The sequence below is a fragment of the Neurospora crassa genome, linkage group I (assembly GCF_000182925.2).
Source record: "Neurospora crassa OR74A linkage group I, whole genome shotgun sequence".
Taxonomy (NCBI): domain Eukaryota; kingdom Fungi; phylum Ascomycota; class Sordariomycetes; order Sordariales; family Sordariaceae; genus Neurospora; species Neurospora crassa.
In genome coordinates, this window is record NC_026501.1 from 9,097,026 (window position 1) to 9,114,649 (window position 17,624).

The 17,624-nt window shown below is 53.2% G+C and overlaps 4 protein-coding genes across 4 annotated transcripts; 3 read left to right on the plus strand and 1 right to left on the minus strand.

The window, feature by feature from the left end:
• Positions 1–1,016: 1,016 nt before the first annotated feature.
• hda-2 (histone deacetylase-2) lies at positions 1,017–2,516 on the plus strand (the record flags this gene model as incomplete). The annotated part of the gene is made up of 1 exon (XM_959358.2): positions 1,017–2,516. One exon carries the CDS (start codon positions 1,017–1,019, stop codon positions 2,514–2,516), a length of 1,500 nt encoding a protein of 499 aa, XP_964451.2.
• Positions 2,517–3,689: 1,173 nt separating this feature from the next.
• NCU16490 (hypothetical protein) lies at positions 3,690–6,792 on the plus strand (the record flags this gene model as incomplete). The annotated part of the gene is made up of 2 exons (XM_011395139.1): positions 3,690–6,523; positions 6,608–6,792. The coding sequence occupies 2 exons, from the start codon at positions 3,690–3,692 to the stop codon at positions 6,717–6,719; spliced, it is 2,946 nt and encodes a 981-aa protein (XP_011393441.1). The 3' UTR covers positions 6,720–6,792.
• Positions 6,793–7,937: 1,145 nt separating this feature from the next.
• NCU10987 (MFS transporter Fmp42) lies at positions 7,938–11,081 on the minus strand. The gene is made up of 4 exons (XM_001728350.2): positions 11,040–11,081; positions 10,106–10,953; positions 9,116–10,015; positions 7,938–9,033 (listed from the first exon to the last, which is right to left on the minus strand). The coding sequence occupies exons 2-4, from the start codon at positions 10,299–10,301 to the stop codon at positions 8,381–8,383; spliced, it is 1,749 nt and encodes a 582-aa protein (XP_001728402.2). The 5' UTR covers positions 10,302–10,953; positions 11,040–11,081; the 3' UTR covers positions 7,938–8,380.
• A 1,235-nt stretch (positions 11,082–12,316) lies between these two features.
• On the plus strand, positions 12,317–17,286 carry so (soft). The gene is made up of 2 exons (XM_958983.3): positions 12,317–16,413; positions 16,489–17,286. Exons 1-2 carry the CDS (start codon positions 13,017–13,019, stop codon positions 17,004–17,006), a joined length of 3,915 nt encoding a protein of 1,304 aa, XP_964076.3. The 5' UTR covers positions 12,317–13,016; the 3' UTR covers positions 17,007–17,286.
• The last annotated feature ends 338 nt before the right edge of the window (positions 17,287–17,624 follow it).

Consider the following 17,624-nt stretch of genomic DNA (forward strand, 5'->3'; position numbering starts at 1 on the left):
GGTGGTGCAAGTGGAAAGAAAGTCCCGTCGCGGTTGCCAATCCATGAAACTGCTGGCGTTCAATCACTTCCACATCCTGGAGGTTCACAGTTCACAGTTCACAGTTCCTGGCGGTTGGCGGCCTTGCGAACGGGCTGGAGGGATCACACCCACTGCAGTGGAAAAAGGACAACCTAACCTAGGTACGTACCCTCCGTTTGTGGTTGTGACAACCAATCATGACTGCAATTCCGTCACCCACAAAACGCAACCCATGATGAGCTAACGATGTCTGGTTAGCCTATTTTCCAGGCGCAAGATCGCCACGCAAAGCCGAAAGCAGGTCAAGCGACAGATGCACAAAAAAAAAAAAAAAGACGCCAGAAGAAGCACTGACACTTTGCTGACAGCTCGGGACTCGGATTTCCAGAGACTCCCGTCCCCTCCCGTCTCACACAGTCACACTGGACTGACTGATTAGGCCGGGGTGACCTCTTATTTGGTAGTTTCGAGGGACGGGGGTACGTACCTCTACCACTACTACCAGGGGTCCACAAACCACGGCTCCGTTCCACTTCCACTTCTTGTCAAGATGGGAATTCGAGATGCACGACACCGGCCGGACAGACAGACAGGCACAACCGCGGCATTGATTGATTGATTGACCTCGACACGCCCTCTCAAGGAAGGAACATTCAAAACACCCAACAGCGATACAAAACCAAGACCAAAGGACAGAGGAACATACACACATACATACATACATACATACATACATACATACATACATCACCACACCTCAGTAGCATCACAGCCCGGTCTGCAGAGTTACTACATAGGTAGAGAGAGGCACAACAGGCGTCACCCCCAACCCATCCTCTCGCGCCTCAACTCTCATCACACTACAACAGACTACAGTCAGTACCTAGTATTCTACAATCCCACGGACTTGGCAAACATCACACACAACACATTCTTTTACATTACGGCTTTTCACGGCATTCCTAGACCCAGACCCCTCACGAGACGGCGACATCATGGACACCTTACAGTCGCTACAATGGAGGCCGCCAAAACCAAACTACCTGCCTCACGACATCGACGTCGATGAGCCCATCGTGGACGTCTACAAACCCCCGATCCCCATGGACAAGGCCAGCGACCGGGAGAACCAAGAGTACTACGCCCACATGAAGCGCATGGCGCACGAATACAACATCACCCGCCCCAAGGGATACACGGTCTCGTACCACTTCAACCCCGACATGGAGCCTCACCACTTCGGCCTGACCCATCCCATGAAGCCCTTCCGCCTGACCCTCACCAAGAGCCTCGTCACCGCCTACGGCATGAACTTTGCCATGGACAACTACAACACCCGCATAGCCACGTACGAAGAGCTCAACTCGTTCCACACCAGCGACTATCTCGACTACCTGCACATGGCCCCGCCCGAGGAGATGCCCCGCGACATCGACAACCCCGACAAGGAAGTCAAGTTCAACCTCGGCGGCTCCGACTGCCCCCTCTTCCACGGCCTCTACGACTACTGTTCCATGTCGGCCGGCAGCTCCCTGGACGCCGCCCGCAAAATCTGCAACAAGCAGTCCGACATTGCCATTGCCTGGGGCGGCGGCCTTCACCACGCCAAAAAGTCCGAGGCCTCGGGCTTCTGCTACATCAACGACATTGTCATTGCCATCCTCCAGCTCCTGCGCTGCTATCCACGCGTGCTCTATATCGACATTGACGTCCATCACGGCGACGGCGTCGAGGAGGCCTTCCACAGCACAGACCGTGTCTTGACCTGTTCCTTCCACAAGTTCGCCCCCGAGGTCTTCTTCCCGGGCACCGGCGGTCTCGATGACAACGGCCCCAAGTCCGAGCACAATCCGGGTGCCCACCACGCCATCAACGTGCCCCTCAACGACGGCATTACCGACGAGCAGTACGGCCATCTTTTCCAGTCCGTTATTGGCAAGATCAACGAAAAGTTCCGTCCTTCGGTCATCGCCCTTCAGTGTGGTGCCGACTCGCTCGCCGGCGACCGCCTGGGTAGGTTTAACCTGCAAGTCCAGGGTCACGGTGCCTGCGCAAAGTTTTGCAAAACTTTTGGCATTCCCATGATCATGTTCGGCGGCGGTGGCTACACTCCTCGCAATGTCGCCCGCGCATGGGCCTACGAGACATCAGTAGCCATCGACGTTGACGAAAAGATCAACAAGATTATTCCCGACCACACTCCCTGGCGGAAGCACTTTGTCCAGGAGGAGCTCTTCCCCTCGCTAGAGCAGATCCTGGGTGAACCGCGTGCGAATCGGAACTCGCAGAAGCGCCTACAGGAAATCATTCAACATGTGCACGAGCAGCTGCGCTTCGTCAACGCCGCCCCCAGCGTGCAGCAGCAGGTGATTCCGCCAGACCTGGGCGGCATCCGGGACGATGTCGAGGACCGCCTCAAAGAGGAAAGCGAGGAGCGGGATGAAGGGCTCAGACGGGACAGGGAGGAAGGTTTGGGTATCAGTGGCGAGTTTTAGTGCAATTTACGCGGCGGCGGATGTTCCGACTTTGATCCCGACTCTGAAGCTCCCAATGATGTTCCTGATGATGCCCCTACATATCAAGAAGCCACAACGGCCTCCCCCAATCCGAATAACGCCCCAGCATCAGCAGCATCCTCGACACCACCGCAACGGCCCCCTCCCGCTGTCACCCAAGGCCTCACAGCACCCTCGTCGACAGCAGCCTCGTCGACAGCACCCCCGCACTGGCCTGTCCCGTGGTGGCAAAAGGTGGACGCCCAAGATTTTGAACAAAATCCCGACCGAGCAATATTCGCTGCCGTCGAAGACGTATCTGAAATGAGAAACGGAGGGTTGATAACCAGAAGACAATTTGTCGATGAATGCACTCGGTTAAATCGCATTCGCACGGTTCTGAAAACTGGTCGGATTTCGGAAGCGAGCGGCCCGATGACTGCAGAAGAATCTCAAACCGCGCAGAAACTTTTAGAGTGGTGGAATAACTTTGCAGTCTCAGCAAAGGCCAAACAACACGCAAAAGAGCTACAAGATCTGCGGAAAGGAGGGACAGCGCGCCCGACACCAGACACGGCACCGCCTCCCAGGTTCTGGAATATAATAAACCCCTTGGATTTTGAGAAAGACCCCGACCGTGCACTGACCCTTATCCTCGGCGAATTGCGCAATCAAAGGGAGCAAGGGCAGCTGACCAAGGAAGACGTGGCCCGAAGTCACGCCGACGTGAAACGCATTCGCATGGTTTTGAAAACCGGTCGCATTTCGGAATATATTGGCCCCATGACAGAAGAGGAGTCCATGGAGGTGCAGAAAGCTTTAGACGATTGGAAAGAGTTGGCAGCCTATGCAGAGAGCGTCCAGCAGAATTTGCAGGAAGCACAGAAAAGGACTCAGGAAGCTGGGAAAGCTGCGCAGAGTGCGGCACCTGAGAGCCCACGTGGAAGAGCCGAGAGTACTGTGGATTTGGAAAAGACCCTGGAAGCTGTGGAAGAAGAGGATGAGGGAGTGAATGAGTGGCTAGGGAAACAGCAGCACTTCCGGCAGTATATGCGTCAACGTGCGGCACTTGTGAACCTCGATAATAGTTCATCAATGCAGTATCCCATCCGGCAGTATCCCATCCGGGTGCACGCCCAGTTACTATAGGAATGGTTTCATGGACAGGTGAAAATGCAAACTGATTTGGAGGCTTTGCAAAGGAACTACAGTGCTGTGCTGGCAGCTTTACGAAAGACGGGGTTAGATGTGGCGGTGCAGGAGTGGGAGAAGGAAAACGATAAAGGGGCAGTTGAGCAGCGTACCGAAGACCAGCGGTTCACAGAATGGCTTGAAAGACTCGGTGGTAGTTTACCAGCGATGGTGATTGAGGGGAATGTTCATGTGATAGAAGTGGATCCCAAGAAAGCAGAGGATTCGTTACAGGGACAGGTGGATATGAAAAATTACATAATGGTAGTGAAGAAAGAATACGAAGCTGCGACGGCATATTTACGAATGATGGGGGTAGATGTAACGGCGCAGGAGGTAAAGAATGAAGACGAGGAGGAGGACGGAGAGAAGAGCAAAAAGAAGAGGAGGTCTAAAAGGAAGCCGAAAAAGAAGAAGAAGAAGAAGACGACGACCGGCAAGGATGCGCAGGAGTATCTAGACGATGAGCAGACTAGAAATCTTGAGGATGGACAAGATGACAAGAAGGATGAACAGGACGATGACAACGAAAAGGATGAACGAGACGACGCCGACGAGAAGGATGAAGACGGACAGGCGAACGTGGATGAAAAAGATAAGGATGAGATGGATTCAGAGGAAAACAGCGACGAGTATAACACGGCCGCCGAAGAACAATCGCCGCAGCCAAAGAAGAGTAAGATCAATAACGCCAAGAGAAAGAGGAGGAAGCAAAGGAAGCAAAAGGCAGAACAGGCGGCGAAGGAGAAGGCAGAGCGGGAAGCGTGGGAGAAAAAGAAGCAAGAGGCGAAGGAGAGAAAGGAGCGAAAGAAGAGGGAAGAGGAGGCGCAGAAAGCGGCGAGGAAAAAGGAAGCCAGGGAAAAGGAAACTAGGGAAAAGGAAGCCAGAGAAAAAGCGGCGAGAGAAAAGGAAGAGAAAGCTATGAGGGAAAAGGCAGCCAGGGAAATAGCAGCGAGGAAAAAGGAAGCCAGGGAAAAGGAAACTAGGGAAAAAGAAGCCAGGGAAAAGGCGGCGAGAGAAAAAGAAGCCAGAGAGAAAACAGCCAGAGAAAAGGAAGCCAGGGAAAAAGAAGTCAGGGAAAAAGAAGCCAGAAAAAAGGAAGCCAGGGAAAAACAAGTCAGGGAAAAAGACGCCAGAGAAAAAGCGGCAAAGGAAAGGGAAGAGAAAGTGGCGAGGGAGAAGGAAGCCCAGAAAGCGAGGGAAAGACAGGAGCAGGAGAAGGAGGCCCAGAAAGCGAGGGAACAACAGGAACAGGAGGCGAGGGAGAGGAAAAAGCTGGACGAGGTAATCGTAGTCGAGGAAAAGGTCAATGAGGACGACATAAAACAAGAAGACGAGGTGAAGGAAGAGGCAGACAATAACCCAATGTCGTCTCAGGCACTGATGCCGTCGCAACAACAGATGCCGGGACCGGGACCGGGACCGATGATGCTAGGGCACCAAATTCCACCTCCACCGGGACTGGAACCGAAGCCACAGCAGGGACAAATTCCGTGGGGAGGACACATGTGGCGGCAGAGACAGATACCATGGGCAAGCCAGATGCAGCAGCAGACACAGGTTCCTTGGCAGTGGCAGATGTCGCAGGTGGAACAGGTTCTTCGGCAGTGGCAGATGTCGCAGGAGACACAGGTTCCTCGGCAGATGCAGATGCCATTGCAGGGACAGATGCCATACCAGAACCCTATGCCACTACAAAATCCCATGGCACACCAGAATTCCATCCCAGAACAGAATTCCATCCCAGAACAGAATCCCATCCCAGACCAGAATCCCTGGCCGATGCAACCACAGACTCCGATGCCACCGCAGAATCTGATGCCACACCAGAATCCGATGCCTCACCAAAATTCGATGCCTCACCCGAATCCCATCCCAGACCAGAATTCCATCCCAGAACAGAATCCCATCCTAGACCAGAATCCCTGGCCGATGCAACCACAGACTCCGATGCCACCGCAGAATCTGATGCCACACCAGAATCCGATGCCTCACCAAAATTCGATGCCTCACCCGAATCCCATCCCAGACCAGAATTCCATCCCAGAACAGAATTCCATCCTAGACCAGAATCCCTGGCCGATGCAACCACAGACTCCGATGCCACCGCAGAATCTGATGCCACACCAGAATCCGATGCCTCACCAAAATTCGATGCCTCACCCGAATCCCATCCCAGACCAGAATTCCATCCCAGAACAGAATCCCATCCTAGACCAGAATCCCGGGCCGATGCAACCACAGACTCCGATGCCACCGCAGAATCTGATGCCACACCAGAATCCGATGCCTCACCAAAATTCGATGCCTCACCCGAATCCCATCCCAGACCAGAATTCCATCCCAGAACAGAATCCTATCCTAGACCAGAATCCCTGGCCGATGCAACCACAGACTCCGATGCCACACCACAATTCGATGCCACAAGGGCAGATGCTGCCGCAAGAGCAAATGCCAGCGGAGCCACACGTATTCCCGCCGCCGCCCGTGCAAGACATTGTACCCAATTCGGTCGAACTCACTGCAGAACAACTAGAGATCCACGCCCGCCTCTTGGTCCGCACCGGTTGCTTCTGGATGGTCCGCAACGGTTTCTTCTGGATACACTCTGCGCTCTCAGATGATGACAACACTGCCAACTTGTCTGACCACTCGAAGAAGCTAGTCATCGGCAGGTTCAGGGTGCTCGTCTCGCATCTCATGAACGACCTGACCGTCCCCCCTCCTCCTCCTCAACAACAACAACAACAACAACAACAACAACAACAACAACAACAACAACAAAAGCAACAACAACAACAACAACCGGAGAGAAAGTAGCACTTGCCTCAGGTTCTCAAGGAGGAGGCTCGTCGTGGACCGTGGAGGAGCGAGTCGTTTCCTTCTTACTTTGTGGACAGGGACTGGCAAGAGACCCAATGGACACAGCAAGCGGAAGAAGAAGAACGTCCGACTGTACGGTTTTACCGACCTGTGGCTAAGGAGGATAATGATAAGATGGATCGCACGTGATGAGACGGGAATTGGGAGTGGTTTTTTGTTGTTTGGGATTTATATGTAGTATTTGTTTGCAATGAACTTTGGAAGCGTAGTAAACACAGGTGATTCTTCACCAGCGGTTATGGGTTTTGTTGGGACCGTGTCATTAGGTTAGGTTAGGCTAAGTAGTAAAAGACAGTTGAATAAATGGATGGCCTATTACTAAGTACCTACTTATGTATGTGATAAGATAAAAGCATCATCAAACAAACTCTCTTTCTACGTGGAAACAAAATCAACGAAGTGAAGCGTGGTTTTATCTAGGAAGAGAACAAGTGTATCTAATATTTAAGTCTCCCATCCACTTACTCTCGTGAATTGACACCACGAGAAGGAACGGGAAGTGTGTTATCATCTACCTACTTACCCACACCATGTGGAGGTGTTGTATTGATACCTAGGTAACTACCAAGATCTAGGATGTTACATTTTCAAAATTAGTCCTTCATCCATCCATCCAATCTTTGTTTTCCCTATTTTGACCCCCTTTTTGCTTTGCTGTATTCCAGCAACACAACACTGAGCGAACACTCCAACACTCCAACAACTGTTCGCCAACAGTTTGGTAAGTCTTTGGCAATTCTTTCGTAATAGTTTAGAAATAGTTTGGTAATAGTTCAGCAAGAGTTTGGTAACTCTTTGGCAATGAACTCTTTGGAAATTATTTGGTGACAGTTCAGCAACATTTCAGCAATACTGTAGCACAACACTTTGATAATACTTCATTACTTTAATATTTCAACAATAGTTTGGAAACACTTTATTACTTGAATGCTTGAACAAGAACTTCAGTAACACTCCAGCAATACTTCATCGACACTTTAGCAACGCTTCAGAAATCCTTCAGAAATCCTTCAATAACACTTTCGGTAATACTATCGCAATACTTTGATGCTTCAAACAACAACACCACTTCGCAAACCCTTCAGAAACGCTTTAAGTGAACACTTTAGTGACACTTCACCAACATAACACTCCACCACCAACACTCCACCGACGCTTCACCAATACCTTACCAACAACACCTGAACACCCATCAAGTAAATACCCCCTTCCCTCACAATCAGTTTCGATCAATCAACCTTGGGGAAAAACGGTTCATAAAGTATACCATAAACAAATACCATACATGAATGCTATGTAGCCACAAAACGCCCAGAGAAAAGGAAAAAAAAAAAAAAAAAAAAAAAAAGAAGAAGAAAAAAAAAGCATAAAACTCCGCTTTCCCAAGCGCCCGGCTGGCTGTGTATCTGATATCATATCAAGCAAAAAGAATCCGTCAAGCCGTAACAAATATCCATATCCGGGCATGCATATTTCCGTTGCCATTTTCCATCCACCATTCCCATGAGGTACTCTTCCATTTCCTTCGTATCCGCCTTCTTTTGCGGCTGTTGTTCGTTCGTTCGTTCGTTCGCTCGCTCGTTATGAACTACCATATATAGTGACATAGTGCCTTCATTTGGCCCGCCATCCTTCTTTCCTTGCCTCTTGTCTTTCTTGCCGAATGTCGGATTGGCTTGACTTCTTTCATCCTTTCATTTTGAGACTCCATCTTATGCATTTCTTTTTCCACTTCAGGTATAGGACAAGAGCAGTTCAGTTCAGTCCACTTCAGCCCAGTCCACTTCCGTTCAGTTCGCACTCCACTCCCTCGTACTACTCGTCGTACTCGTCGTACCCGTCCCATTCCCATTCCCCCCATAATAAGCAAACGCCCCCCTCGCCTCCTCCTCCAACAACTTTCTCTTGATGCCCCTCGACTGCACCCCCACAAACATGACCATCACCACCCCAATCAGCAATCCCGCGGCCATCAGCCCGACATTAACGGGGACCGGATCCCCATTGAAAATCTCATGCAACAGGTAATCCAGACCGGACTGACTGAAATTAAACAGCCCAGCAAGACAAATAATGGTCCCGTATACTTTGCCAAAGGTCCTAAACCCAAAGACTTTGGCGCTGTAGTCGGATACGGCAGTATAATAAAAGGGTCGGTACAGGACAAACAGGCAGACGTTGGCGTAAGCGGCGAGTAGCGAGTGGGGGATGATTCCCAGGATGCCGATGGTGGTGGCGGTTGCGACGAGGGTGACCAAAACGGTCAGGGTGGAGGTGCGGTCGAGGATGGCGCCGATGAAGGGGATGGACAAGATGCCGCCGAGAGGGAGGGCGAGGTCGAAAAAGTCGTTTACGCGCTCGGCGAGGGCAGGGGAGGAGAGGAGGTAGGTGTATTGCACGCGGATGGTGGCGACGAAGTAGTTGATGCGGGTCATTTGGACGACTTTGTGACTTGGTTTTTAGTAGGGACATTGGATGAGAGGGGGGGGGGGGGAAAACCCAAGAGGAGGGGGGAAAAAACGTACCGGTGAACAAGCAAATAAGGATGAACCAAGGTGACTTAATCTGCTCCCAGGCGGTATAAGCATGCATGACGCCCCACACGCCCGAAATCTCGTTCTTGCGCTCTTCTTTCCTGGCCTGCTTGTCCGCCTTGGTGGTTCCGAGCAACTCCTGGATACCCGAGACCACCTCGGCGCGGTGCTGTCTCTCCTCTTCGTGAAGCAAGGCGGTCTCCTCGTCAATCTGGTCGTCGTAGGGTTCCATTTCTGCGGGGATGGGCTCCTCAATTTCCTCGACTAGTTCACCGACGGTCTTGTAGGATTGTGCCGGCATCAGGACGAGTTGAATGACGGCGATGGCGGCGGGGACGATCAGGTAGGCGAGGAAGAAACTCTGGTGGCCAAAGGTTTCGTTGGTGCGTTCGTAGATGATGCGGTAAATCAGAAACAGAGCGCTGGAAGCGTCAAAGGCGCCCGTCAAGAGGGCGAGAATCAGGCCAGAGTTCTTGGGGAAAGCATTGGACAGCTGGAAGGACGAGATATAGGTAAAGGGTCCGCCGAGGGCCAGGAAGAGGTATCCGAAGAGCAGGCCGTCAAAGGGTAGTTGGTTCTCGAAGGACATGCATAGGGCCCCGATGGCGAGGCACAAGGCTCCCAGCAGGCCGCAGACACGGGGACCATATCGATCGAGGATGGCGCCAATGGGAAGGGCAGCAACGTTGGTGGCGACGGCGGCCGCGGTGAACATGAAGTTTAGGTGGATCTCAACGCATGTGTCCTCGCCGATAGCGTCCTCATCGTTGGGGTCGACGCGGCAGACGTCTCGGTAGGCACCCTCTCGTTTTAGAACGGGCTTGATGGCGGCATAGCCAAAGACGATGCCGGCGGCAAAGAGGCAGTATATGACGGCAACTACGACTTGGACTAGATGGAGAAGAAGAAGAGACATATATACCTATGGTCAGCATATACTCTCATGGGTGGATACACTGTTGGGGGTTAAAGATGACGTACGCGTTCTCTTCCACCTGGGGACCTCAAAGGCACCTACGGCCTGGATCTGTTCCAAAGCTGGAGGATCCCATGATGACGGGAGAGGGTTGAAGCTGATCTTGCGAGCTCGAGTCGAGGCATCCGAGCTTCGCCTGGATCGGTTCTCTGTAAGGAGGGGAGCAAAGGTCTCCAACGAGGAGACACGGTTTAGAGACATGACGAAGACGGTAGAAGGGAACAGAGGGAGAGAGACGGTGGAGCTGGAGGGCTCGAGGGTCTCACGGTTCCCTTGTACACGGCCACGATGAAGCAAGAGAGGAAGAGGACGAGTGATAGATAGACGAGGGTAACCCAGAAGTTGGGGAGGGGAATATGATATTTTTTTTATGAAAATTTAAGACCGGCACTGGCCTAGCTCGGCGTTGATCGCGGCCGAATAGGACAAGAAGTGACGTCGTTGAGGTTGCAGGATGTCCGCGGGGTGGGAGATAGGCCAGACAGAAAAGGAAGCTATTTCCTACCTACCTTATCTTGAGGAATATTGAGACGGGTCAAGATGTAGCAGATATGGAATTGAAGCAAAGCAAAAGTAGAAACGAAACAGGAAACTAGAGTATATTCAACAGGGTGGCTGTGGTTGAGACAAATCAAGATCCTTTGACACATAAGTACTCGCATACCTACAATGGAACTCGACCTTGGCGTCTTTTTCCGTCACTTGACGTCTCTCTACCTCTCACCATCTACCAACCAGCCTCTCTTCTCACGAACCAAACAAAATACAGTAAGGTAAAGTCAATTGACAAATCCCTTTTCGTGGAGGACAGAAATCCGGGGCTTGTACATGTGTGCTCCCTGATCGTTGATATCTTGGATAAGCAGTGTCAATCTGTGTTCGGGAGGAATTGAAGTCATGCAGCATAGTGCCCTAGACTAGACATATTGTTGGACGTACGTCAGGTGATTGATGGAATCCAGGGCAGTGTAGCGTCCAACAACCCCGCTGCGAAATCCAGGCCGTGGCCATGTCTACCTTACCGTCTGGGCGTGCCATCATTAGTTTCGAACCACCATTGCACATGCACCGCAACTCTCACCCCTGCAGGCAGGAACTTGATCCAAGGAGAAGATGGAAACCTGCCCGTTCGCTTGGTTCCGACCACCCATACATGAGTTCTGATAAACTGATGTAGGTGAAGAATCCGACAGCGGAAGAATGGGCAGCTTTGAGAGTCAAGAACGGCCGGGATAGGTAGGAATGGATAAATATCACCATCCTGAATTCAATATTTTGGTGTTCTTGGTGTTTCTGTGAAGCCTGGAAGTCGCCTGGGACCGTGACTTGGACTTGGCCAGACACTGCAGACGGGGAACGGGACCTAACGGAAGCTGCGGCTGCAGCGATGGCGCAAGCAAAATGGAAACTGGGTGGAACCAGAGTGGGACTTCCCGGCCGGCCCCGCTCCCCCGGTTGGCCGAGCCGTCGACCGCGAGACTTTTATGTTTTGGAACACAGCATCACCGTGGTAAAGAGAAGGTGGTGCGACAGCATACATAGGTAGTAGGTTGCTTGTCTCAAATATTACAACTTGACAAGTCGGCTGCTTGAAAGGTACTTGAGAAGCATCTTGGTGCTTCAGCTTAAGTGGAAGCAACTGTAGCACTCATCACAGTCGTCACATGCACCGGCATCCAATGTGGTGAACCTAACCCAGTACAAACATCATGTACATATGTACAACTTGTTCTCCTTCAGAACCAATGAAACGCCAAATTATCTCTTGTTGGAACGGAGAAGAGAGTGAAGAGAGAGAGCACTTGTAGCAACTCCCCTGCCCCTGGCCTAATTGTTTAGGCGCTTTGGCCAGGACAGCCCGGGTTGCCCCGCCATCCACATACCTACCTAATCAGTGATCAATAACAAACTGCGGGGGGGACTTCTTCATCCACAGCTCATCTCCCCCAGGATACCACAAGACGCGTGTTGTTCTTCAGTCAACTCAAAGACAGATGGGTCTCACGAGATTGCATCATGGCTTCACCAGCAAATAGTCCGAGTCCTCTGACGCCTGTGACAGAAACCTCTTTGACGAGGCCTGGGCATGAACAGCCCGAGAGGATCCTGATTCCTGACAGGCTGAGCTTGGGTGGGCGCTTGCAACTGCTCTCGTCCAATCAAGCCCCCCATCTCCAGACTCATAAGCGCTGCCATGGGAGGCCATCCGAGGCCAATCACAGCTTGTCTTGTTGCCCTAATGGGATGCCCAACTCCCCTCGTCAAGCACTTTATACACTATCTGGATGGTACACGACAAGCGAGCCCGACTGCCGCCCACGCCGCCCTCAACCAACTGGCTTGAAGCCTGACTTTCCCTCAGTCTAGGTGACCCTTTGCCCCTGGTCTGTTTCTCCATCAAGCAAAGGGAAGTAAGTGCCTGGCGCCGCCCATGTGCCAGTCACCTAGACTAGTGTAGTGTGGCCTGCACATATGGCCGCATATTGATCACCTTGTTCCCGGTCTGGCCCTTCTTTTTTTTTTTTCTGATACGAGACGCTCTTGTTTCAAAACGTCCATCTTCAAGTCACTTTTTGTCTTGGTTTGGCTTGCTTCAGTTGGAAAAGCGACTCGGTTGTGACAGGTTGAGCGCAAGAGGTTGTCGTTGTTACTGTGTTGATCTTCTTCTTCTGTCTCAGTTCAGTTTCCTTTTTCCGATCATCACCATCTTCAACACCAAGGAGGGGTAATCACGAACCCCTTCGAGAACTCCAAACGAATATCCGGAAATAATCCACGCTCGATCAAGAGTGACAAGAGACCGTCTGTCTACCCGAATCCTTCGACACACTCCGAAACAACGCCAGTCCGTTGTTGCGCATAGCCGCTCTCCCAAAAATAACCACCACTCCTTGCCAGATAGATCCATCCGCCAACATGTCTCGATCCCGCGGTGTTCCTGATGAGGAACTCTTCATCAGTAGGCCTCGCCCTTCGGATGAGGACTGCGATAGTCCCACCGTTGAACCTCTGAGAATCTTCAAGCCCATGAGCCCCAAACTACCCGGTGCCGCCGACAAGGCATCTGAGAACCGCTACAAGTACCCCGCCCCGCCAACATCGTCGGCCGCGTCAGCCTCAGCTTCCAAGCCGTCCATCGCCCCTTTACCCGGCCTCCCGGGCCTGCCTCCGCTGCCATCCTTCCCTCTCCCGCCCGGAGCTTCGAGTTCGGCTGCCCCTCTCCCGTACCCGGACGACGACCTCTCGCGACCTACACAGGCCTCCAAGCCAGCCCGAGCCCCATACCCCGTCGATGATGTGCGCAGGCCTTCTCCCGCCTCCAGCACGGGGCGCATCTATAGCCCTCCTCCGGTCTCCTCGAGCCCCCAGCTACACAACGATACCACTCCGCGGCTGAACATAAGTCCCATTGAGAAGAAGCCAGGGTTGGCCGACAGACGCGGAGCTGTCCCCAAGCCTCTACAGAGTCCCGATAGTCCCAATGGGGATGACCTGTTTGCGAAGCCCTTGGGTCGGCCTCCCCAGCAGCCAGCCCTTCAGCCAGTTCATCCTGCGCAGAAAATCTCCAATGCCTATCAGCAAAAGCCTTACTACCCTCCTCCCGGAGGTGGCAATGTTCGCATGAACTCGGAGCCCAGCATTGCCCGTATCTCTTCAACGGCTTCCACTTCGACCACGAGGGCCAGCCGTGGGTCGCCTCCTCCTCCCGAGACGCCCATTGTCGAGCCGGGTGTGGTTCCAGGAGGCGGAATCGAGGCTCGCTATGCCGCTGCTGGTATTTCAGGGACCGCAACCCTCACGAGTCTCCAGGCACAAACTGCGCAAAGTGCGGCGGCCCAGTCGCGTCTGGCGCAATATGGTGGGCAGAGACCTCCATCTCAACCGCAACAGCATAGCCAGCATCCCGCGCTCGCTCAGTCCCAGCAGCAGCAGCAACCTCAAGCGCAGGCGCAACCACCTCGGCCTTGGACTCCGACCGAGACTCCGGATCAACAACCGTTCGGCCCCCCTACCGTCTACCAAGGCGATGCCGTCGCTCAGAACCCTCAGCCAGCGAGGCCCCAGCCCCAACAGCAGAATAGCTTCAACCTTCCCAAGAACCCCGAGCCCGTGAGTAATGCGCCGGCTGGATCCAGCCTCCAAGTGAGCGTTCTGGAGCAGGACTTCCAACGCATGCAGGCTTCTACTCCTCCACCGGCCTATAGCAGTGTCACTCCCAATGCTTCTTCGAACTACCCAGCCGAGAAACAACGGCCGGCCCAGACACATCCGGCCACTGCCAGCACCACCACCACCACCACCAACAACAACAACAACAGCCACAGCAACAATGCCACTCCGAACCCAACATCTCGTCCAGCAACAACTGCATCTGGCAGCAGTAGCCGGCCAGTTAATACTGCCTCTCCGGCTCCGGCTTCATCCATCCACAAGCCCAAGCCCGTTGCTGTGGCTGCTTCCCAAACCCCGGCCCAACAGCATCCCGGACACCCGGCCTTTGCCAATGAGCCCCAGCACCCGGCTCAGGTTGCCCACAATGTCGGACATCCGGCCCTGCAACACACGCCGTCTCTCATGGCTTCCACCCAGGCGCCGCCGCCGTTGCCTGAGGGCTGGATTGCCCATCTCGACCAGAACTCGGGTCAATACTATTACATCCACTTGGCCACCCAAGCCACGCAGTGGGAGTTTCCCAAGGGCCCCAACCCCATCAGCCACGAGGCGGCGCCCTTGTCTCCCACGGCGTCAACCTACGGCAACCCTCTTGCCTCGCCTCTTCTCGGCGGCAAGACCGGCCTGGCCTCTCCCATGTTCCACCCCCAGACCCCCGGCTATGCCGAGAGCATCATGACCGTCGCCTCCGCCGCGCCCTCTGGCTTCACTGGCCCACCCCCCAGCGCCGGCGTAGACATGTACAAAATCATGCCCACCAACGGCGTCTACTTTGGCCCCTACCTGCGCTACGTCAACATGGACTTGGAGAAGGGCGTCTGGCACGGCAGCATCCTGATCGTCACCGACGCGCCCCAACCGCCCACCATCCACATCCACCTCAGCGTCGACCTCTCCCCGAACCCGCGCCAGCTGATCCCGCATAACATCTGGACGCACCAGCGCTGGGTGTTTTACAAGTACGACATGGACCTGCAAATGTCCGAGCACGGCACCGAGCGCTGGACCTACGCCGTCACCTCGCACCTGGGGTGCACGCGTTACGAGTTCATTGTCGCGGGCCGGTATGAAACCGGATGGCGGATGATTGCGCACTCGGGGAATGACTTTGCTCCGTCGACGAACCAGAACGAGCGCGCAAAGCTGGGCGGCGTGGGATTCATGTGGAAGGATATCCTGCAGAAGAACGTCGAGTGCGGCGGCTTTCATGTCCAGCTGGGTCTGGGCGACCAGATTTATGGTGATCGGCTCTGGCGCGAGGTGCCTATTCTCAAGCAATGGCTTGCTATCGCCGGGAGAGAGAACCGCAAAAATGTCCCCTGGACGGCGAGACACGAGGAGGATGTAACGCATGCTTACTTCCACTACTACACAAGCCACTTCGATCAGCCGTTCATGCGCGAGGCGTTTGCGCAGATTCCGCATGTCTTGCAGATCGATGATCACGATATCTTTGATGGGTTTGGTTCCTACCCGGAGTACATGCAGTCGTCGGCGATTTTCAAGAATATCGGGCGGATTGCGATTGATATGTACCTCCTCTTCCAGCACCACACCACCGTTGAAATGCTGCGCAATGTCAGTTCGGATATGGACCTCTTCACCATCACCGGCGCCGGCTGGCATTTCGTCAAGTACCTCGGCCCAGCCGTTGTGGTGGTAGGACCCGACTGTCGCTCCGAACGCACGCAGACGCGCGTGATGGCTGGTCCCACGTACCAAGGTCTGTTCCCCAAGGTGGCCATGTTACCGCCTAGCGTGCAGCATTGTATCTGGATGTTATCTGTGCCCGTGGTCTACCCACGTTTGGAGACCGTCGAGACGCTAGCGAATACGTTTGCGACGGGCAAGAAGGCGGTTAACACGACGTATAACTTGCTGGGTAAAGTGACGAGCTCGGTGGCGGGTGTGGTGGGAGGAAAGGAGGTGGTGGCGCATGGGTTCAAGGAAGTGAAGAGGGCAGTGGGCAAGAGCGGACTGATGGGTAATGTGCTGAATCAGTTTGGCGAGATCGATATCGCGGAGGAGCTGAAGGACTTGTGGACGCATGAGAGCAAGGATCTGGAGAGGACGTATTTGATTCGGACGCTACAAGGGATTGCGCAGCAGAAGGGGATCAGGATGACGTTTTTGTCTGGTGGTATGTTTCTTCCCCCTTTATGTCTCCCTCCCCCTTCCCATGTCATGCACTTGATAACTAACTTGGATAAAACAGACGTCAACTCCGCCGGCGCCGGCCTCCTCCACGACCCCTCCCACCCCTCCGACCACAAAACCATGTACCAACTCATCACCTCCCCCATCGTCGCCGCCCCGTGCTCTTCTTATCTCCTCAAAGCTCTCCACTCGGGCTCCAACTCCAACAAACTGCTCTACGTGCCTCTCAACGGGCACAAATCCACCCACGAAGTCTCCGACACCAAGGAAGACATGATGGAGATCTTCCATACCGATGCGAGCGGCGCAGCAAGGGAGTACAAGAAACTCATGGCGCGGAGGAATTATGTCGCTATTGTGGCTTATGATCCGGACGCAGGGGTCAATATGGGCATGGGGATGGGAGGACTACAACAAACTGGGTATGCGGCGAGTGTGCATAGTGGGGGGTCTAATGGAAGTGGACTGAATAAACTTAGTCTGGCGGTGGATTTTGTGGTGCAGGGCGATGGGGCGTTTACGGCCACGACCAAGTATGGGCCGGTGATTGTGCCGCATTTGGAGTATGGGCATTAGTTTTGTTTTTGGGGGATTTGAGGCCAAGGTTTAGGTGAAGGGGTAGTGAGGATGTTGCTGTCTGTTCTTGCTGTCTGTTGGATATCTTGGATATAGCGAGGAGGAAGCGTCGTGACAGCTTTTTGGTCTGTTCTATCCTGTTCGGTTCTATTCTGTTCTATCCTGTTTGTTGTAAGACGATCTGTCGGCATGTCTTGTTTTGAGATGATAATCAACTTCTTTTTATATACCAAGTTTTCTTTTGTTCCATTTCAATTTCAAAATAAAAGAAACTCTTCACTTCAAGTCGATGTCGGCAATGTGTGTTCTGTTCTGTTCTCCTTCACTGGCATAGGTAGTGGTATGCAAGAGCAAGTATACACTACCTACGTAGCCGGGTAGGTTTAATGACTGGCTGACTGACTGACTGACTGACTGACTGGCTGGCTGACTGACTGACTGACTGACTGACTGACTGACTGACTAACTGACCGGCTTTGAGACTCGATTACTTGCCCACTCACCGAATATTTTTTTTTTTTTCTTCTTTGTCTCCTATTATGAGTCGTGTTTCTTCTTGGAGATGGTCGGTCTCTGAAAGCAAGCAAGCAAGCAAGCAAGCAAGCAAGCAAGCAAGCA